This window comes from Anser anser (genome assembly GCF_964211835.1).
Source record: "Anser anser genome assembly, chromosome: 23".
Taxonomy (NCBI): domain Eukaryota; kingdom Metazoa; phylum Chordata; class Aves; order Anseriformes; family Anatidae; genus Anser; species Anser anser.
The window spans coordinates 194,123-215,452 of NC_139744.1; the positions used below are offsets into that span (position 1 = coordinate 194,123).

Consider the following 21,330-nt stretch of genomic DNA (forward strand, 5'->3'; position numbering starts at 1 on the left):
GGAGGGCGCCGGTAGGGGCGGGGCTCTGGCGGGCACCGCCTCCTTTGATGTGCGCCGCCGCGGATGCTATTGGCTGCGCGGGCGGTGACGTTCCGGGACTGCGGTTGTCCCGCGGAGCGGCGCCGGGCCTCTGCTGCGTCGCTTTAAAGGGGCCGCGCTCGCGGCATCCCCGGCGGCGGCGCTGGCCCCGAGGCGCTCCCGAGCCGCCGGTGCCCGGCTCCGGTCGCGGCGGGTACGCAGGTCTGCGGGCGCACCTACGGGCACCGGCGGGACCCGGGCGCGCCCGGGAGGTTCCGACCCGGTAAGGAAGGTCTGGGGGCTGATCGGGCGTGAGTCGGCAGCGGAACGGCTGGCGCCGGGACCGGGAGGTGCCGACTCCGGTCGAAGGCGCCGAGGACCGGTGCGCGGGGGAGGCCGGTGCCTGCTCCGGGAGGTGCCGACCTGCTGGGACTGGTGCCGGTGCCGAGAGGTGCCCGCTCGGTAGGAGTCTCCGATGGCTGGTGCCGCTCCCGGGAGGCACCGATCCGGTGGGGCTACCCGAGGACCGCCGAGGCTGGTGCCGCTCCCGGGAGGTGCCGGTACCCGGCAGGAGCCTCCAAGCGCCGGTCACGCGTGAGTCAGCCCTGCTGCGGCTGTCGCCGGTGCCGGCGGGTCCCGAGGAGCGGCCGCACGGGAGCCGGCACCGGCACCTGCCCTTCTCCTCGGCAGCGGGCAGCGCCTCGGGACGCGTCGGTCTCGGACTCGGAGCAGCGGCCGCCGTCGGTCCCGGCGGGCTGGGTCAGGCAGCGCTGCCGGTGCCGCCTCCCCCGGGGGCGAGCCGTGCCCAGCGGCAGCAGCGGCGCCGGGCTGGGCTCTGGGAGCCGATTTTGGACTCCGCAAAGCGGCCACCATCTGCCCGGATCTGGCATTCGTCAGCTCCCCAGTGCAGCGTTTCGGGGCCGAAACAACCTGCTTCGGCTTTTTTTTCAGAGTCCAGGAGGCAGAGAGTGGTGCTGTGGCCCTGACGCGTGTTTCGGGAGCCTTTGGCTGGGGGCACGCTGTGTTTTGCTTCCTGCTAGACAGAGGGGGGGAGAGGGGGGAAAGAAAGGAACATCCCATCACCCGGAGTGACTGCAGTGTCTGCCGTGCCCCGTCCGAACACACGGGAAGGGAGCTGGGAGGACAGGTCCTGGCCTCAGTGGCTGCAGGGAAGGTGTTTTCCTGTTTGCTCCTGCAAAGGGAATTCGGAGAGTAGTGAGAGCTGTGGGGTACGGGGTGCTGTGCAGGGGAGGGCAGGAATTAGGCACCACACCGTGCAGATGGGGTCAGGGCTGGCTGAGATGTGCTGCTCTGAGCTCCAGCGTTTGGCTTTTTGTTACTGGTTTGCTCATTAGCTTCTGTTTCAGGAGCTGTTTAAAAAATGGGCCGAGCCAGGGACACAGGAAGGTCTGGTTTAATTCCAGGAGCAGCAAAACTGTCCAGTGATCCCAATGACATGTTCGATGGTGTCGGCGTCTGTGCTAGAGAGGAATATTTTCCTCTCCTTTGCTTTTGGGGCAACAGGACTCTGTTTTTCCTTTCGTACTGTTCTAGTGGGTGGTCAAACAAGTCTTCCAAAGGTTAATGGTTGGATTTTGAATTTTTAAAAAAAGGTTGTACGCTCCAGAAACATCAAACGGTTTGATAAGCTTAAAAACGTCAAAAACAGAGGAGCAGATGAGCAGAGTAAGCAGGGTGATTAAAATCTGCTTGAGGGACTGTTCTTACAACTGGGAAATGCCCCAGTGCCCCATTTGCTTTCAAAGCTCAGAAGTACCCAGCTCTGAAACCAGGTGCTGATCCCTGTCCGCGCTCGCACAGGGCCTGATCCTGCAGCAGAGGGTGAGCGTGCAGCACAGTGCTGCTCCTCTCCCTGCAACTTGTCCTGCGTTGAACCCGCTATGGGATTAAGCCCTAAATCCCATGGCAGGGCGGAGTTCCCCTGGGATGCACAGCAGTAACTAGTCTGTGGAGATAACAAGGGCAGCAAATACTGCTGGTTTCCAGTCTTTCCACTCTGGGCCTCTGTGGGGCAGAAAGATGCCTGAGGATGACTGGAGGGACAGAAAACATCAAGATTTTAGGGATAAACTACCCTGGGAAATTCTTCTGTCAGTGACACCAAGAGCTCACTGCTTTTATCAGGTGTATTTTGACCTTCATCCTGAATTGGTTGTTTAACCCTTTGTGTTTCATTTTCTGTTTCAACATTCAGGCTTTGAATAATGTTAGGAAGCACGGCCACTTTTATTTTATTTTGGAAGGACTTCTTTTTTTACAGAAGGTGGAAGGACACTCTTCCAGGAAGCAGCTGCCCGGTGAGTCATCTTCATGTATAAATAGCTCTGGTGGGAGCGGTACCATGGCTTGCTGCTTCATGGAGCCGTGAGGTGCAAAGTTGTGGAGGGATTTCGTCACCCCCAGCACCACAGGGGAAGCCTGGGCTGCCCCCCAGCCCATACAGAGTCAACTGTGCCCACCCTGGCTGCTAGCACCACAGCCTCCCCATGCTCCTGGCTGTATTTGTCAGAGTACTTCAGAGCTGGGACATTTGTTGAGTATTTTGTCCTGTCTCTACTGCCTTCCACCTTGTGGCAGAGTCTGGGTTTAACGTGGCTGTTGCCAAATCTTGGAGTGTAGCTACAGTTCACCCTGGTTATCTTTAGATGGAGAGAAAGAGCATCATTTTCTTAAGAAGATCTTCTAATTCTGATATCTCATGTTTCCAAATTGTAAGGACAAAACAGCACACGGGAAAAACATGATTTGTCAAGCCTTACCCTGAAGGCCAGCAGCGAGAAGTCCCATCCTGGATCTTTATTCACAAAATAACGCTGGCTTAAATTTTATTTCCTCCTCTCATACAAGTAATGCACATATTGATGCAATTAATAGTGGTGTCAAGGAGGGCTGAGATTGGAAGAGGCCTCTTGCTGAAGCATGGCAGGGACACTCATATCTCCTGCCAGTAGATGGGGGCAGCAAGAATCCAAGTTGGCACTGAAAATGGTCCAGTGGTCTCGTGCTTCCGCCACAACCCTGCACGGTCCAGGAAAGGAGAGTATTTGCTCAGAGCAAGGGGTGGGATATTTCATTGTCCCCATATGGTTCGTTTTCCTGTCTGCCAGATTTCATCTCTGAACATGTCTGCAGGTGCTCGAGCGTGTTGGAGGGACCTGGATGGGGGGTGCTGCTGCCTGAGCACTCACCTCAGACCCCTGGGGCTGGTCTGAGGCTCTTCAGGGTAACAGGGACGTCACTGCAGTGTCAGTGCTGGCAACACTGGGAGCAATGAGCCTGGTGGAACAACTGATTTTGTTTTCCAGCTGATGGGCACAGCTAGATTTATCCCCGGTGGGGCTATTGATGTCCATGGCACTTCAGTGAGAGCGAAGTGATGTCCTGGAGGTGGGGAGGGAAGGAAGGAGCTTGCAATGGGGCAAATTCACATGAGACCTGGGTGGCTAATGCTCCTTCAGACCTCATGCTGGTCAACTTTAAAAGGATGCCACGCTAAAATGAACCAACCTGGCTTTTCTCCAGCTCATAGATTTTTTTGTTGTTGTTTTGTGTTTTTTTTGTTTGTTTTCAAATATTTATAACAAAACTTTAATTTGGGAGAGATGACTACATATAAGGGGATTGGGGAACCTCAGATGACAAACGCTAAAGGGACTATAAACTACTATAAGATTTATATGATATCTGTGTTCAACCTCATCTGCCCATGTGTGGTATCTGTTGAGATCTGTTCTGTTTTCTGTTTTGCAAAACACAAAAATCTTAGACCCAAGAAAGCTCTTTCAGGAGTCAGATAAACTTGTCATAGCCACATCATCTCTTATAGCTGCCTGTAACTGCTGTCATCCATGGGGGCTTTAACCAGCTGTTCCAGGGCTCTTTCCATGTGCCTGTGACTTGCTACCATAATGCATCCTTATGGTTTGAACCAAAATGATTTTTTCACTGTTGATGCCGCTTTAGAATTTAAAGAAAAAAAAAATGCAATTACTCTTGCACACACATTTAATGCTTTTTTTTCCTGTCTCTTTTGATTTGGACCTGAAAATCACAGTGACTGATTTCACCTCCAGGCTGTCTTTAACTTCATTTTGTTTCAAATAGTGTCTGTTAATAAGCATCATCTTTTGATGGAAAATTTTAACATAGAAGTTAGTTTGGGCAACCTGATCTAGTGGAAGGCATCCCTGCCCATTGCGGGTGGGTTGGAACTGCATGATTTTTAAGGTTCCTTCCAACCCAAACCATTCTATGATTCTGAGTAACTAGATTTTGGTTTGAAGGTTTCATAAAAAGTTTCTTTTACAAAATTTCAAGCTGGCGTTTAATTTTGAGTTACCACTTTCTTTTGCAGTGTGCTACATTTGCTTTGCAGTTATGTTTTGTTTTAGTGGAATCAGGAACAGTTTGTGGCCAAAATAGCCTGATGCTAGACTTAAAACCAGACACATCCCAAATAAATCACCTTTAGATGACAAACTTCCTATTGTGATGCTAATATCAAAAAAAATTGAAATCCTCCTAGCTTCAGCTAAGATGAGGTACTAGCAAACAAAATTTCCCACTTTCCAGTATGTTTTTCCTCATTCTGACTGTCTGCCAAAGTTCCCAGACAGGTTGATCTGTGAGGTTTGGCATTCTGAGCTTGTCTGTCACTCTCTTTTTATCACTATGGACCACAAGAGGTCGGCACAATTCAGGGGAAGTAGTCTGCGGCCTGACTTTGCTCTGGGGTGGCAGTCTGGCATGTCTTTACTGGAGCTGCCTGAGCCTTTTTTTCATTCCAAGATAATTACTCCCTTTAAAAATAAAAATAAAAAATAAAAAACTACCCAAACTAATTATACTGGAAGAAAATCAGGACAATCACGGAACAGGACATGTTGGCAGGGTATATTGCTGAGCTGGGTCCTTTCATATGTGGCAAAGCCTGAGCACTTGGGAGAATTAAGGGTGCTCAGGTGCATGCCCACTCACCCTGCTCTCTACAGAGTCATTTAATTGTTTATTTCCTGGTATAAAAGGTCGCGAGCTTGGAAGCTCACTGCAGGACATAGACAACTCAGCGCGCCACTCCACATTGGCAAGCTGGAGCCGCATGTTTCTGAGTGCATTGTGACTCCTGATGTGGTATCCGAAGGTGACAGACAGGGAAAACAAAGTGATTAACCAACATCACCCTTGTGGTTTGCAGTGAGGAGACCAGCACAGAGAGCCCTAAACAGGACCTTCATCAAAGCGGTGCTTGGAGAGTGATGGTCTTAAAATGAAAAGGTGCTGTGAGGGTGTTGGGCTGCCATGCCTGTTTAAGGTCAGTGTGATTCTCATCTGTTTTGACCTCTCTGTCTCTTGTCAGGGTCAGGGAGCAAAAGTAAAGTATCTGTCCTGCACTTCTCTTGACACACATGGGATGTGCACAGAGAGCAGCTGGGGGCAGTGAGCAGATGCTGCTGGGTTCAACGCTGAGAGGCTGGGGCTCTCCGGCTTCCCACATTGTCAGCAACGTGGTTTTACTTTGTTTTTAGAGACAGGCAGGCCCCAGCTCTGAGTTACCCTGGGCCTTTTGGGAGTCCATGGTGCCTGCAGAGCCCAACCCAGAGGCAAACCACATCCAGGTAACAGAGCAAAAATTAACCTGCAAAGTCTTTTCCTCTTAGGAAGAGCTAGACTTGTCCTTGAACAGGTGAGCTTGTAAGAAGGAGCAGCAAGAGGGGTTTACAGGGACACAAATCCCTTTTTGCAGGTGTGACAGGAGTGGGATGGGGAGCAAACTTTCCTCCGTCCCCTCCCCAGGACCTTTGCTGCACATAAGCTCCCCAAGGCTCATGCTGTCCATGTCCTTTGGAAGGACGTGTATGGCGGTAGTTTAGCACACCGACCACCTTGACTGCAGTAAAGGAATTAGCAGTAGCAAAATGATCTCTCTGTAGGAAGGACAAGCACCTTAGAGTTAGGGCTAAGGTATGTCAGCAGTGGACTACTCCCCCTCCCCCAACCCTCAGTGGGGTTAACAAGCGACATGGCAAAAGACAGGCAATGATAACTTAGCTAGGAAACATTGCTCTGTGGAGTTGGCAGCCTCTTGCTATTGTGTTTATTGCCCTCATTGTGCTGGGTCCAAAGCAAAGCACCTTCCACTAACTGTTGGGCTTTACTCTTCCACCTCACAGGGTGTTGGTATGGCCAGCTCCCAGCCTCCAAAGTACCTCCTCATCTTCGACTTTGATGAGACCATCATCAATGAGAACAGTGATGACTCCATCATCAGGGCAGCACCAGGGCAGGCACTTCCAGAGCACATCCGGCAGACCTTCTGTGAGGGTTTCTACAATGAGTACATGCAGCGTGTCCTGACGTACATGGGAGACCAAGGTGTCAAGATGGGGGACTTCAAGACTGTATATGAGAACATTCCCCTGTCCCCTGGCATGCCTGACCTCTTCCAGTTCCTCTCCAAGAACCATGAAGTCTTTGAGATCATCCTCATCTCCGATGCCAACATGTTTGGCATTGAATGCAATCTGAGGGCAGCTGGTTTCTACTCTCTCTTCCGCAAAATCTTCAGCAACCCATCCAGCTTTGACAAAAGGGGGTACTTCACCTTGGGGCCCTACCACAGCCACAAGTGCCTTGACTGCCCAGCCAACATGTGCAAACGCAAAATCCTAACAGAGTATCTGGCAGAGAGAGCCCAGGAAGAGGTGGAGTTTGAGAGGGTCTTTTATGTGGGAGACGGTGCCAATGACTTCTGCCCTTCCGTGACTTTGACTTCAGCTGATATTGCTTTCCCACGGAAGGGCTACCCCATGCACCGGATGACCCAAGAGATGGAGAATAAGCAACCTGGAGCCTTCCAGGCCACTGTCGTTCCCTGGGAGTCAGCTACAGAGGTCACCCGCTATCTCCAGGAGGTCCTCAAGAAGTGTTGAAGATAGCTCAAAAGAGGCTTGTTTACTATAAGCATCTGGGAAAGGAGAGTCCTGGAGGGTCAGGTCCTGTACTCCATGCTCATCTGGCACTACCTACTGGGACTCCGATTCCTGGGCTGCTTTCCTGCCTTCCTCTCCACGCTCCTTTCTCCCCGGTGGTAAAAGCACTTTCTCTACCCGCCCCCCTCACCCCAGCCTTTCCCTTTTCCATTGCCGTGTTGAGATGACGCCTTCTCTATGCAGCTTGGACATCAACTCCAGTGTCGGTGCTTGACAACACTAACAGTGTGGTTTTTTTTTTTCCCCTTTTGACTTCACAAGAGCAATTCTTTAAAATCCAGAAGCCAGCTTTCCTGAAGGCTGAGACCTGCACATGCTTCCTCTTGACTTCACCCTGCTCTCCTCCTGCTCATCTTTGCTTGCCACGCAGAAACTGCGTGCTGTCACCTTCAACCTGATGCTCTGAGGGCTCCTTGCCTCTTCAGGAAGCTATTAGAAATTTAATCCATGAAATTTGTGCTGCCCAGGCTCCACAGCTTGCCATGCACCCCACGCCTTCCTCAGCTGGTGAGCCTTTTGCTGGAGTTAATTGTTGCTTAAGACTATTTTCTGGGGAAAAAAAAAAAAAAGACTAGCAGAAAGCCTTGTGGAAAGGTGGTACCTTGAAAAAAAATTATATATATATATACATATATTTTAATCTCTCCTATGAAGAAAGGCTGAGAGAGCTGGGGCTCTTCAGCCTAAGGAAGAGAAGGCTCCAGAGTGACCTTACTGCAACTTTTCAGTACTTAAAGGGGACTTACAAAGAAGATAGAGAGTAACTTTTTGCTGAGTCAGATAATGACAGAACAAGGGAGAATGGTTTTAAACTAAAAAAAAATAAAAGAGAGGGAGATTTAGATTAGGTGTTAGGAGGAAATTCTTCATTCAAAGGGTGGTGAGGCACTGGAACAGGTTGCCCAGAGAGGTCGTGGATGCACCATCCCTGGAGGTGTTCAAGACCAGATTGGATGAGGCCCCGAGCAACCTGATATGGTGGGAGGCATCCCTGCCCATGGCAGGGACGTTGGAACTGGATGGTCTTTAAGGTCCCTTCCAACCCGAGCCATTCTATGATTCTGTGATTCATTAGCTCCCGTTGCCCCCACCCCACTTTCCCAGGGTATGGGCACGAAGGCCACGTCCCACTACAGGGAAGAGGACCTGACTTCACTTTCTTCTTCCACCTGCTGCTTTCACTTCCAGGGCAGAAGGTCCCCTGCATTCTTGATGTAGACAGGTTCCTCCACACTGAGCCAGTCTTACCAGCTGTCTACTTGCGTTTGCTGAATCGTATTGACTCCCCTGTGACCTCAGGTGTGACCTGGTCAAGAGGTGCTGAAACCCCCCCCCGGCTGGAGAGGGAGGTGTGGTGCTTTGGCATTTCTCCTGGTACTGGATCCCTGGAGGCTAAACCTGTGGCCTCCTGCCCCACTGCAGTATTAATTGCCCCTTCTAATTGCACTCTGCAGGGGGGACCTGCAGCATTTGTTGCTCTCTGGTGTTGGCTTTTCCTGGATTTATCCACAGCCTTAATGGCCCCAGAGGGTGATTTGTAACTACTCCAAAGCATAGAAATCCTGGCAACAAATCTGAGCGGTAAAGAAATAACCAAAGCAGCCCTGAGTTGTTCCTCATTTATGTAATTTTTCTCTCTCTTTGTTCTTCCTCTTCTGGACACTGTTCAACTGTGTGGAACTCGAAGCCATGGAATTAAAAAAATACATATATATGTATATATATCTATATATTACAGATACACAGTTTATTTTCATCCACAACATACACCTGGGTGTGAAATGGCTGTGAGGTGCATGTACATGGCATTTCTCTTCCTTGGGCTGCTGAAGGAGGCAGAAGGGGGGTGAGGGGGGATGGGGGGCAGGGATGGGGGGAATGGGGCTGGGTTACAAATAGTGTTCTGCTGATTGGGCCTCTTTTGGCTCGGCTCCTGCCCCCCCTGCCCTCTCCCCATTACTCAAACAGCTGGGCATAACAAGCATTTTCTTTGGGGTTACTGCTAGAGTGCTTCTCTCCTCCTTGCACCCATGGTCATTCATGATTTCTGAGCTTTGGTTCTGCTATACCCTGGGGCCTCCCAAAGGGCCAGGAGCATCAGCAGGGCCAGTCCAAGGGATTTCAGGCTTGCTGCCCTCCGTGTTTCAGGCAGCATGAGGGACAGCTGAGTTGCCCTAGTGCTGAACCTTCACCACATTATCAGCAGTGATTTCTGGTGTAATTAGAAAATAAAACATGGGTGAGAGAGGTGCAGGGAGCAGGCAGTGGGGATGCGCTTGGTGCTGGAGGCTGCCAGGGTGCAGCAGTGAGGGTAGCAGCAGCTGAGATGGAGCCCCAGCATGGCTGCCCTTGCCATACTGCAGCAAAAGCTTTGAGCTGTGCAGAACACCATGTGTTCAAAGCCAAAATTCAACGGCATAGCAGAGCCCTCCCCGTCTCCTGGAGCCTGAGCATGAGTGGATGCAGCTGAGCCGGGTGGGTGATCAGGGGTTGGGGGTGCAGAGGGTGCATACCCCTGGCACTCAGAAGGGCTCCACATAATTGCCAGGGAAGAAACCTACTTCCTCGCCCATGATGCCCTCACACCATCCATCCGAGTACCTCCGCGTGACGTAGATGAGCGCCCCAGGCTGGAAGGAGAGCTCGTTGTCTTTCCGCTGTGCATAGGGATAGAGGGTCACCACTGTGAGAAGAGGGAGAGAAATGCCATGGAGCAGGACAAGGCCAGCTCCAGGACAACTCACCACCAGGAAGGGCAGGAGAGAAGGTGTGAGCCCCCTCCATGCTGTCCTCTAGGGGGAGCAGAGTTGCTCCCTTGGTGCTGTGACTGAGGTCAGGGGCTCAATGGGGCAAAGAAATCTGGTGGATCCTGGTGGACCTGAGCCTGGAGCTGCTGTACCTTTCTCCAGGTAGCTTGCTGGGACCCAGGGGGGCTCCTCCACATCTGGTGGCAGTGGTGGGGTGAAATCCTCAAAGTCAAGCAAAGCCGGTGGTGGCAGCAGCGGTGGCTTGAGGTCATCAGAAACTGCAAATCCCCCCCAAAAAAAGCAATGGGGGAAAAAGGGCTCCACATGGAACAGGGGCCACATGCAACAGTTGTGTCCCTGTTTCCCTCATGACGAGCACCCCTGGACCACCTCAGCACTCACCTGGGGGGATGATGTCCAGTGGGGGCAAGGCCAGGTCCCCCAGCGGTGGGGGGGGTAGGTCTGTGGGGAGAGGTGAGGGTGGCCGGACAGTGGCTGCAACCAGGGGAGGTGGCCCTGGGAAGGACGGGAGCGGTGGTGCTGCAGGGATGCCTTCACCAGTGTCTCCCAGGGCTCCAGTTGAGCTGGGGGTTCAGAGGCAATGCCAAGTCAGAGGAGCCAGGCCAGATCTGTGGCTCAGCGCCTTGTCTTTGAACACAGACACCTCCCCTGTGCCAGCACAGGGTGACACCCACTGTGGTCACCATGGTCAGGGACCTCAGCATCTGCATGCAAACCATTTCCTCATTCCATGCCTCAATTTCCCCATTATGTACTCTCTCTTTAAAGGTATTTTTGCTCTAGAGATGAGCACTGACTAGAGCAGTGAATCTCAAACTCCCAAAACCCATATATATATATATATATATATATATGTTTAACCAAAACCTCTCTGCAAGTGGAAGCTCCCCAGAGCAGTGGGGTGACCATGGCTGCCCCAGGCCCACTGAGCCCTGGGCCTTTCAGAACCATGCCTGTACCTGACCGATGTCAGAGAAGAGGTGGACGAGGCTGTGGAGAGCTTTCCCGGAGGAACCACAGGTGGCTGTATGGGCTCAGGGACACGGGTGCTCCTCCTGCAAGCAGAGCAGCCGCTGAACCCCCTTCCTCCTCCCACTGCACCTCCTTTACAGAAAGTGGCTTGGCATGGGGTTAGGGACAGGACACCAATGACAGCAGCATCACATGAACCTGTAGTGCACCTTCTGACTCTGTAAACACCATTGTCACCTGCTCAGTGACACCAGCATTGTGTTGGCCCTGATGGTCACAGTTGGTCCAGAAAGATAAAAGTCCCCACCACTGCACCCCCTCCCCCCCTTCTCCCGGAAGCCTCACCCCAGGGTGCCTGCAGACTGTGTGGCTGACTTAATCCCTTTCCGAGCCAGGGTGCCTGTGCGGGAGAGCTGGGTGCTGTGGTCCTGCAGGCATAAGGAAACATGGACACATGACAAGCACACTGCACCCCGATGTGCTGTCCCTGTGGGCAGCAGCGTCCCTGCGGTCTTTGTTCCACCCTTCCCCAAGGGATGCTGCCAGGTGGCGCTGGGAGCTGCCCCAGCTGACAGAAACAGCCAAGCAGCAGAAAGTGCTCGTGCTCCAGTGCTGTCTTGCCACCGTGGGAACAGCAGCCCCAGCACCGCCACTTCCCCTCCAGCCCCATGGTGGTTTCACACTGTGCATGTACTTGTGATGCTGCCGAACACCACCACCACCCTTCCACCCCCCAGCACCTTCTGGCAAGGGCAGCTGATGAGAGCAGTTTCGGTGCTGGAAAGGCACTTCGGGAGTGAGAGCACAGTGGCTCAGCCCTGGCCCCAGCATTGCTGCCAGCCTTAGCCAAGCAACTCCAGCATTGTGTGTCTTTGCTGCATTTGACCATGCCCTATTCTCCTCCTGCCCCAAGACAGGACCACTAAGCCCCAGTGGGATGAGTCCTGGGATGGGCTGGGGGAGAGTACAGACAGACCCCCCCACACACACACTTCTCCATCCAGGAGGGGTTTGAGCCCATCTGTGCACCCACCAGCAGAACCCCAGGTCACTGGGGACTGAGAAAGCCCATCTGAGCCTCCACCTTTCCATGGGACATCCTCCTCATGCTGACCCCATCACCAGGCTGACCTTTATGCCATGACCAATGTCATCCAAGATGCTAAAGTTGAGGGGTTTCCTGTAGTAGGGCTCCAGGCAGGGTGGGCCGGGAGGTGATATGATCTTCTGGTGGGCTGGAAACCTCTTGCTGATGGTCAATGACCCAATCTCCCGTCGAGAAACTTTCTCCTTGTGCATGTCAATCCTCTGTGGAGATGGCATTATCACCACCATCCCCTCCTGGGTTCTCCCCACCTCCTGCTGCCATCTCCAAGTCCCACCAGGCCTTCACAGACCTCCCCACATCTCCCTCTCCCTGCCTATAAAATAAGTCAGAGATCAGGCCTAATTCAAGTTTCAGCCTGATCCCGCTGGCCTGTGTGGAGCCCCCATAGAAGTCACGGGGTCAGAACCAGCTCTTCTACATCTCATCAAGGCAAGCAATGCCCTTGACGCCACCATATCCACCTGCAGTGGATTTGGCCTTTCCTAAAGTGGAAGAGCGAAGGCATGAGACAATGGTGAGGGATTTGCAAGTTTCAGCCATTTTCCTGCTGCTTCCAGAGTGACTGCCAGGTCCCTTCCATGGCAGTAAAAGCTCCAGGCAACTTTCAACTAGCAGGAAGAAGGTGGGTGGCTGCAGAGCTCTGCGCCAGTGCCCTCAGGCTCCGAGAGGATGAGACCAGTCTCCCCTGAGGGGAGAAAGCAGCTAAACCAACATGACTGCTTCACACTGCAGGTGGCTTCCCAGGTGGCTCCCACGGTCCCCTCCACTGCTACTTGCAAACACCCACACTGAGACAGCGCCTGCTCCCTCCCCCCACACACACCCCCAGAAGACAACGGTTTCTGAGCCCCAGGTGGACTCGTCCTTCAGCAACCTGTTGGGTGACCACCATCACCCCGGGGAGAGAGATCAAGCACTGCAAGATGCTCTGATGGGCTCTTGAAACCGTGGTGAAGGATGGCCTCCAGTCCTTTTAAACTGTCCTAATGTTCTCAGTAACAGGCCCTTTCTCTGGAGACCACCCCATCCTTTTCAGGGCCCAAATCTCACAGCAACATGGACCCAACATGAAATGTCAGTGGTTGGAGAACAGACACACCTGAGCCACGCAGCTGATGTTGGCCTCCACCTTCTGCAGCTCGGTCACCTGCAGGTCTAGCAGCTGGAGAAAAGTGGTGGCCAGGCTGCTGACCTGGTACGCTACGCTGGCCAGGGACTGAGTGCTAAACGCCATTGTCTCCTCCAGCGCCTTCTGCTTATCACTCGCCTGGAGGGCAAAACACACCTGGTGAGCCAAGCTAAGACAGCTGATACCACACCATGTCACATTCACCCTCCTGCCACCATCTGCACGCTGGGGTCATACGGGAGCGAAGACGCTTCTTCTTTCCAAATGCATCACAGTTCCTCCAGCTCAGCCAGCAGGACTCACAAACACCAGACAGTCAGCAGCGCTCAGCTTTTCTGGCACTGAGAGATCATGGTGAATCCTCCCTGGACAGTGACAGCACCATCCTGGTGCAGTGGCACAATGCAGGGTTCTGCCATGCGTGAGTGGTACCACCAAGAGAGGATCCTTTAAAGCACAAGCGGACCCCGTCGTCATGACACTCTCCTCAGCAAACAGGGCCAAAACAACCCTTTTCCCTTCTATTGCATCCCAAAAGCCCCCGCCCCACCTTTCCTTCAGCTGGTCACAAGGGGATCAGGGCAGGGAGGAGGAGGAGGGAAGCCGATGGCAGCAGAGCTTTGTGCCCACTCTACATCAGGACGTGGTGGGGACAAACCCTGTGCAGGTACCCAGCTTGCCTCTGTCCTGTGAGGAGACACCTCCACAACTCCAGGGACAGCTCGAGCTGGTGTTCATGGTCCCCTCCCTGGTTATCTCTGATGGCATCAAAACCCTCGGAGGACTTTCCCTTTGTCCTAGTCCTAATTCTGAGACCTGAGCAGAGAAGCATCTGTGGAGCATTAGGGGAAACCAAAGCACAAGACAAACCCTGAGAGCTTTCACTGCTAAGTAGGAAATGAGTGGGGAGGCATGAGCTGCCATCACCAAGAGTCTTCATCATCACACCAGCCTCCCCCCCCCTACCCCTACCCCCACCCTCATCCCCAGGTAGCACCATCTCAATAAGAAGATCGATAAGGCTCCTAGCTGACTCCGACATCACAGCTCACCCCATGTTGTCCCTCAATGCCCTCACCTGCACATAGTTGCTCTCGCAGTAGTCAGCGACCCGGTGGAGGTTGCAGTGGTTGTCGCGCAGGACCTGCCTGGCGGCTGGGATGTCACACTGCTGCAGCTGCCGCAGCTCCGACATGGTGCCGGGCTCAAGCGCCCACTTCCTCCCCAACCGCCTCGGCACCGGGTTTTGAAGCTCGCAGCGGTGCTGACGCAGGGCCTGCGGGTCCCTCGACATCCCAGCCCCCACCTCCGGCATGCTGCACAGGCGTATGACCTCTCCAGCCGCCTTCAGGCATTGGCCCTGGGAGAGCCAAGGAGAGGCAGGGGAACACCAGGAGAGGAAGCGAGCATTTCCCCAGCTCTGCTCACCGTGGCCCTGTGGGGAGATGACAGGCTAGCAGGGGAGCCCCGTGTCACAGCCGGCAGCCATCCCACCGGGGCAGTGGACAGGAGTGGCTGCAACAGTGAAGGATCTGGGTCATGGAGGAACCGGCGGTGCAGGGGGGGCAAGCAGCTGAGGAAGCCTGAAAGCTGTTGGTGTGCTGGGACCCCAATACCCACCTCTGCCACCTGCACCCAACCTGCATATCTGTATTCACCTCCAGACTCCAAACTGCAGTTCTTTGTGGCTCTCAGGGGGGAACAGCTTCTGGAGCAAGAAGGCCTGAAAGCAAACAGCACTGGAGACAGCAGGCTCAAAACAGGGTGATATTCCAGGACAATGCTGCAGTTCACCTCCAGACAGCCCGAACTTGCCCATTTCTGAGCATTCTGAAGCCAGCTTGTAGCAACTATCAGGGGATGGAGGTGCTGCTGCCTTCCCAGAGGGTGTGAGGCCAAGCCCAGATCCACTGCATCCAGGGAGGGGAAGTTCCTTCCCCTTGCCTTTATCAGATAGGCAAGAGATACACCCCCTAGGGCAGTGCTTCAACTGCCAGGTCTGCCTTCCTGGAAAAGCCCTGTGCACCCCATTTGGGATCAAGCTGTGCCCCCTGACCTTGCTCAGCTCAGGCTGTTCTTAGCCATCAAATTCCTGCTGGAGCCCATGTGCCAAGCGGCCCAGTGGAAGCTCCTGTCCTGCTCTCACCAAGGGCAGAGCATCCCCTATGGCGCTTTGCTAACTGTGTTTTCCAATGCCACAGGACAGTGGGAGAGGCTGTGCCAAGCAGGGCTAAGGGCATGAAATTCCCGCTTCCCAGCACTGTTTGAGGAAGGTCAGTCTCGGGTGCTTGAAAAATCTCCCTCCACCCTCTCTTCCTCCTCCTCCTGCAGGCACTTCCTCAGGGCCTCCTGAGCTCTGTTCACAGCCTCGGCAACTTTGCGTGGGCCAGATGGCAGCAAAACACCCTTACTGAGCCCACAGACCCACGAGTGCTTGCCTCCCTCCTCACATATGAGTACAAGGATGAGGGAAATCATGAATTTCCTCCAGCACTGGCTCTGCTGCTCACACCCTCAAGAGCCAAGAGCTACCCAAGCTGCTCCCTAGCCCCTCATGGTTTCCTTGCCCCAGCTCCCCTCCCCTTCATCCCTTCTGAAACAGGTGAAGCCCACCCCTGTATGCACAGGGGATGTTCCCATTGCTCCATGTCTGCCAGGCAGGTCAGGATCTAACTGCCACACAGACTCAGACATCCACAGTTGGAATCAGGGGCTTCCCAAGTGCCTTAGCCATCAGCTCCACAAAGCATTTCTCCATCCCTGCCCTTCCTTTCCCATCCTCACCCTCTCCCAGCCCTCCCCTACAGCCCTACCACTGATTACCCTGGGCTTTGAGGCTAATACTCAACACCTGACCAGCTTATTTGCCTGAGTCTATTATCAGCTTAAGGACCAAAGACATCTGCTCCCTGTTACTGGCTGGGAGATACAAAGGAGTCTTCAAGCCCACAGCAGGAGAGTGAGGGTGCAAAGGACGGCATCTTGTCGGCACATATGGGTTTCTGAACGCTTCCACCACTGAGAGGGGGCAGCTCCTTGTCCCTGTAGGTAAGTGGCTTTGCTTCCTCTAGGCACAAACACTACCGTAGGTGCCACTATCTTCATGAGTTGGTAGTTCCTCAGAAAACCTGCAAAACTGCTCCTGCCCAAGCAAAGGACATATTAGATAGATCTAGTTTGCATTTATGTTGCTTTGCTTGTTCAGGAGACACTGAGAAATCTGATGCACTCCCATCTGTGTCCTCCTAAGGGGCTGCTAATCCAACATCCCTAGTTTTTCTCTGGGCTCAGCTGGCCCTGCTGAACTGGCCACCTCATGCTGTTGGGAAACAGCCTCTGTGGTAGGCAAAAACCTCTTTAAGAACTAGGCTAGATCCTCCTCAGCTGCCCTCAAACTGCACATTTTGCTTGATTTGTCTAGTGAGAACAAGCAAACAAAAATCTGCTTACTGCAGATGTTATACAAAGTGTTTTGAAATGTGTGTTGTGTTTGTTGTTGTTTTGTTTTTAAAGCTTCAGCCCCTCTCTCAACATGAGGGTAGTTGAGATGTCACCAGCATTTGTGTTACGGCCAAAGTAATAGTCCTAATGTGCCCTAGGCGAAGCCCATCTATAGTTTAAATACATGCCGTTTATGTGTGGTTACAGGGCAAAATGGCTCAGGATATGACAGAGAAGGAACTGTTGAAGATGGAACTGGATCAGCTGAAAAAGGAGGTGAAGAATGAGAGGCAAATGGTGAGTATTTCACCCAAAATGGAAATGGACTTTCCCTGGGGTAATGTTCTGACCCGATTGTGCTGTGAAGGGAAAACAAACCACAACTCCCTGAAATTAAACCTCATATACAGGCACAAGCATGTGAGTTCAAACCTTTTGCCTCGAGACAAGCATCCCCTTGGGGTTTAGCCTCATGTCTCACAGTCCTGTGGCTGCAGCCCCACGGTGGAGTGTCCATGGCACCTTGGGGATGTTCTTGGGGATACCACAGCCATGAGTAGCTCCACAGTTCTCCTCTCCCAAAGGAGCAAATGAGTTTGTAGACAGATCACGAGCAAGAGTGCACGTCTGCAGTGAGGGCTTGTTCCCGTAACCCATGTGGGGCATCTCCTTCCTTCCTTGTAGGTCTCCAAGACCGGCAAAGAGATCAAGGAGTACGTCGAATCCATGGCAGGAGAGGACCCACTGTTGAAAGGTGTCCCTGAGGACAAGAACCCCTTTAAGGAAAAGGGTGGCTGTACAATAAGCTGACACCCTTCCTCCTCCCTCCCTGCCCTGGCCAGGAACTGGGCTGTTTCATGCAGGAGGCAAGACTGTAAGAAACCTGCTTTTCCTGTAGTCTGACCTTGGCACTGGGGAGTCCTGAACCAATATGTAGTTGCATCTAAAGTAGCAAAAAAAAAGAGAAAGAGGAGGAAAAAAAAAAAAGCTATCCCCTCCCCCCCAACACCGGAGATGCAGCTCAGCAGCCAGAGCAGAGTGTGTTTTTTGTGCTCATGTAACTGATTTACATTTGGTTTCCGCCAAGCAAAACTTCTGTATTTTTAACAGGCAGCAGCAAACTGGGCTTTAATGAAACCATAGGGCTGTGTCTTGTCTCAGACTTCTCCAAGCAGGCCAACACCAGCATAGGCTCCAAAGCCCTGAGCTGAGCACCCCCCCCCCCCCCCCCCCCCCCCCCCCCCCACTGCAGAAGAATGTTCCCAGTGGGACCTCACTTGAGTTATTTCCCTGTTTCCCTATCTGGCACAGGCAGACAATATACTGTTGCTAGTTTGAGGCTTCCAGTGGTCTGAAGCTTTATTCTCTTTATTCCAATGTATACTCCCAGCCCATTAATGCTGTCCATCGCTCCTACAGACCACAGGTCACATCCACAATGCATCTAGAGCCATGGGATGGTCAGAGTATGTCTGGGGACTTCAACCAACACATTGTGAGCCGCACGAAGGTGCAAGGCTCCAGGCAGCTTGTTCAAAAGCTTCACCCTGCCTCTTGGTCTCGCTTCCTCCCTGGGAAACCCTCCAGCAGCCACAGGAGAGCAAGCTGTCGGGGCCTGCCTGCAGCTGTGGCGGCTCCAAACACTGCCTTGGCTTTACCGTCTGCTCTCCTCTGCTGCTGAGGCTGTGCCGTGGGCAGGTGGGGAGGATGGACTAATTCCATACAGGTAGGGGTGCTGCAAAGTCTTGTCCCACAATGTCTCATTGGTGACAGGGATGACTTGGAGCTGGCAGCCCAGACAGCCTCTGCTCAGAGGTGGTACATGCACCAGGTCAGACTTAAACGCAGCAATGATAATTGCTACAAATTCAGGGCAGGAACAAACCTCTCCCACCACGTGGGACATGGCTGTTTGGGAAGAGGTGATGGCGCAGAAGGTACCTGTTGCATATTGGGTATAGCCTTTGTCTCTCATGATGCTGGTGGAGAAAGCAGCCACGGATGGGGCTCCAGAAGAGCATGGAGGTGGGCTTAGGATTACTTTAAATGCTGCACATACAGGGAAATTGCTCCTGAACCCATGCGGAGCTGCAGTGCTTTCCTGGCTGCTGGGTCACTGCTGGTCACGCTTGACGCTTGCCCGCAGGAGGCCGTGGGACTGGAGGTCCTCAGCTGTTCAACGTCAGACAAGGCCCAAAACCTGGGGCTCCCCTGTGGAACCTGAACACAACAAAGAGGTTCTTCCTGGTTGCAGCTCAGGAGGGAACTCACACAAATCCTCCGCATCTGGTGTTGTGTACCTACCTAGCCATAAATAACTGAATCGATAAAGGTTTTGTTCTTTCTCTTTCCTACGCTAAATAAATCCACTCAGTGTGCACTCGAAGCACAGCCTCTGTCTCTTGTGTCTGGGAAGGACAAGCTTGCCACACAGCACGAATCCAACCTAGCGATAAGCATCCTCAGGCATCCCCCTGCTTTATCCAGGCCAGACGCCCTTACCACAAAAAAAAAAAAAAAAAAGGAAAGAAAACCAGCTTCTGTGCCAAAACAGAGCTTTGTTGTCCATCCCTGCTCCTAATCCCGGAGGAGCAGGTCTCCAACAGGCCCGGGTCTCCTGAGCCCCGGGCAGACCGCCCGGTTAATCCCGGCTGAGCCCCCCGAGCCCCGCGTCACAGCCAGCTCAGCTCCGCCGCACGCCGCCCGTCCTCCGCGGCGGGCTGAGCCAAGCGCTGCCCCCGGGGGGGGGGGGGTTGTTTCTCTACTGCCGACCCCACGCAGGGGCCGCAGCTGGACACCCCCCCCCGGATTTATGGTGCCGCCCGGGGAAGCGCTCCGCAGCCCGCGTTACGGAACCCCCCGCAGCGGGGGCGCCGCTTAGCGCAGACGCGGGACTCTCCCAGCCAATAGCAGCGCGGGCAGGTGGCAGCGTCACTCCCCGCGCGCAACCTGCGCCAGCAGCCGAACAGCGCCCTCCGCAGCTCCGCCCCGTCTGTGCTCACGCGCATGCGCTCATGAGAGCCGGCGCCCCCGCACAAAATGGAGGCGTGCGGATGCCCGCAACCGGCGGAGGACGGGAGGGCTTTCGGGGCAGGCCTGGTGCCGCCACCGCCGCACCGATTCCCGCCCGCCTCCCGCTGAATTACTGGGACAGCGGAGACAAAAATGGCGCGAGGTCCCACCGAGATTTGAACTCGGATCGCTGGATTCAAAGTCCAGAGTGCTAACCATTACACCATGGGACCGCTGCGGAGTCGTTCTGCTGCTGCGTCTTGACTCTCGTCGCCGCCGCGCCGGTTGCTCGCCCCTGCCTCGCCCCTGCGGCCGCCCCGGGGCCTGCTCTGGGCGCCGCCGCCGCAGGTAGCCCGCCCGCCGCCGCACGCGTGGCTCGGCACCGCTCCGCCGCGCCCCGCGGGCCCGGGGAGGGGCTGGGTGCGCCGGGGCTCTGCAGCGCCGCCAAACCCGACGAAATCTGCAGTCCGGTCGCGCCGGTGCCCGCGGCGTGCCCGTGTGCCCGGGCAGCTGCCCGGCAGCCGGCGCGCCCGCCTCCCGCCGAGCCCTCGTTTCCTCTGTTTTAAACCGGGGCACCGTGCCCGGCCGCCCCTGTCCCCAGCGTGGGCCGCGGACAGAGGGGCCGCGGGTCTCGGTCCCGGTGCCCCGAACCGAAGCGGGGCTTTGGGCTTTGCGAAGGGCCTGAGCCCCGTGCCCAGCGCCCCTCAGAGGCTCTAGAAAAGTATAGCACACGCTCCTACAAACCCAGTCGTGAAACAGACCAGGTTTGGGTCCCACCGCCGAGGAAGAGCAGACGGCAACCCCCAAGGGGTCCTCGGACGCTGCTGCTGCCACCACGTGCGCGTCCTCAGACGCCCGTTTCCCCACCAGCACCTTTCTTTCTTTCTTCCTTCCCCGCAACTCGATGAAAAACACACAGGAACAGTGTTAGGTTGGTTGGTTTGTTTGTTTTCTTCTTTATTAAAAAAAAAATAAAACAAAAACAACCAGAAAAACAGTGGCGTAAAGCAGTTTGTGGCAAAACCTTGCTGGAAGAGAAATGGAGCCCACATCCACCCCTAATCCCAACTCCACATCCAAACCAACAAAATGCCTCACACCAGAGTACAAGGGAAGAACACAGATTAGATGAGGCAAGTAGGAGAGAGAGGGGGAAGGTGGAAAGAAACATTCAGCTGAAGGGAGGAAAACCAGTATCATTACAATGACGTACAACTTCTTTTGAGGAATAGTTCGAAATTGCATTGGAGCAGCTGCTGGAAAGAGACACAGCTTTGCTCAGTGGGTTGAGGAGCACTTTTAGGTGCACCTGTCCCACGGACGAGGTGCTGCTGGGTGCTCCTGGTGTCAGGATGCGGAGTAAAACAGGACCTCCTATTTGGCTCCATTGCAATTCACTGGATTGCTTTGCATGGCGGATGTGCTGCTCAGGACACCCCTTGCACTGCCATCAACCTGATGCCACCGACCTCCACCAAAAAAAGATGCATAAACACATGGCCACTGAGAAAAAAACATTGAGCATGATTTCCCTAGCGTCTCCCACCCATGCAAGATGGGGTTCAGCCCCACTATACTGGGGAACTGAGGAGGATGGATATTCTACTGCTGACAGAAGTAAATATCAAAGTTCAAAAGGAAAAAGTAATGGAAGATTGAGCATTAAAAAAAAAAAATCAGTCACAACTAAATAGTTTGGACTGCTGAGGTCTGGAGCTTTTTCAACTAACGACCACTTTAAAGTGAAAAAAAAGCCCATAAATTCTATTTTTAAAGAACATTTTTCTTTGGAAAAAGTTATTTTTTTTTTCCTCTACACTACAGCATGTGGAGTTGCCACTACCTAGTTTTAATCTATTGTTGCTAAGAGGT

The 21,330-nt window shown here is 53.7% G+C and overlaps 3 protein-coding genes and 1 long non-coding RNA gene across 16 annotated transcripts; 2 read left to right on the forward strand and 2 right to left on the reverse strand.

Annotated features, from left to right (window-relative positions):
* The first annotated feature begins 10 nt into the window (after positions 1-10).
* On the forward strand, positions 11-8,756 carry PHOSPHO1 (phosphoethanolamine/phosphocholine phosphatase 1). 12 transcript variants are annotated; one of them, XM_083809410.1, is made up of 5 exons: positions 11-301; positions 2,300-2,336; positions 5,234-5,350; positions 5,565-5,654; positions 6,210-8,756. In XM_083809410.1, the coding sequence occupies exons 3-5, from the start codon at positions 5,306-5,308 to the stop codon at positions 6,966-6,968; spliced, it is 894 nt and encodes a 297-aa protein (XP_083665536.1). In that variant the 5' UTR covers positions 11-301; positions 2,300-2,336; positions 5,234-5,305; the 3' UTR covers positions 6,969-8,756. The 12 variants fall into 12 exon arrangements, with proteins under 12 accessions (XP_083665536.1, XP_083665531.1, XP_083665527.1 ...); XM_083809405.1 differs by having other exon boundaries at positions 12-301; positions 2,234-2,336; positions 5,064-5,350; XM_083809401.1 differs by having other exon boundaries at positions 12-301; positions 2,234-2,336.
* On the reverse strand, positions 7,581-17,124 carry ABI3 (ABI family member 3). Of its 2 annotated transcripts, XM_083809399.1 has the most exons (9): positions 16,879-17,124; positions 14,084-14,440; positions 12,976-13,143; positions 11,900-12,076; positions 11,114-11,196; positions 10,756-10,851; positions 10,178-10,359; positions 9,928-10,053; positions 7,581-9,711 (listed from the first exon to the last, which is right to left on the reverse strand). In XM_083809399.1, exons 1-9 carry the CDS (start codon positions 16,918-16,920, stop codon positions 9,551-9,553), a joined length of 1,392 nt encoding a protein of 463 aa, XP_083665525.1. In that variant the 5' UTR covers positions 16,921-17,124; the 3' UTR covers positions 7,581-9,550. The 2 variants fall into 2 exon arrangements, with proteins under 2 accessions (XP_083665525.1, XP_083665526.1); XM_083809400.1 differs by lacking the exon at positions 10,756-10,851.
* GNGT2 (G protein subunit gamma transducin 2) lies at positions 14,439-18,241 on the forward strand. The gene is made up of 3 exons (XM_083809413.1): positions 14,439-16,052; positions 16,652-16,743; positions 17,131-18,241. The coding sequence occupies exons 2-3, from the start codon at positions 16,660-16,662 to the stop codon at positions 17,254-17,256; spliced, it is 210 nt and encodes a 69-aa protein (XP_083665539.1). The 5' UTR covers positions 14,439-16,052; positions 16,652-16,659; the 3' UTR covers positions 17,257-18,241.
* A 168-nt stretch (positions 18,242-18,409) lies between these two features.
* LOC310885730 lies at positions 18,410-19,224 on the reverse strand. The gene is made up of 2 exons (XR_014574948.1): positions 18,751-19,224; positions 18,410-18,666 (listed from the first exon to the last, which is right to left on the reverse strand). It is a non-coding gene; the product is annotated as an uncharacterized lncRNA (long non-coding RNA).
* Positions 19,225-21,330: the final 2,106 nt, after the last annotated feature.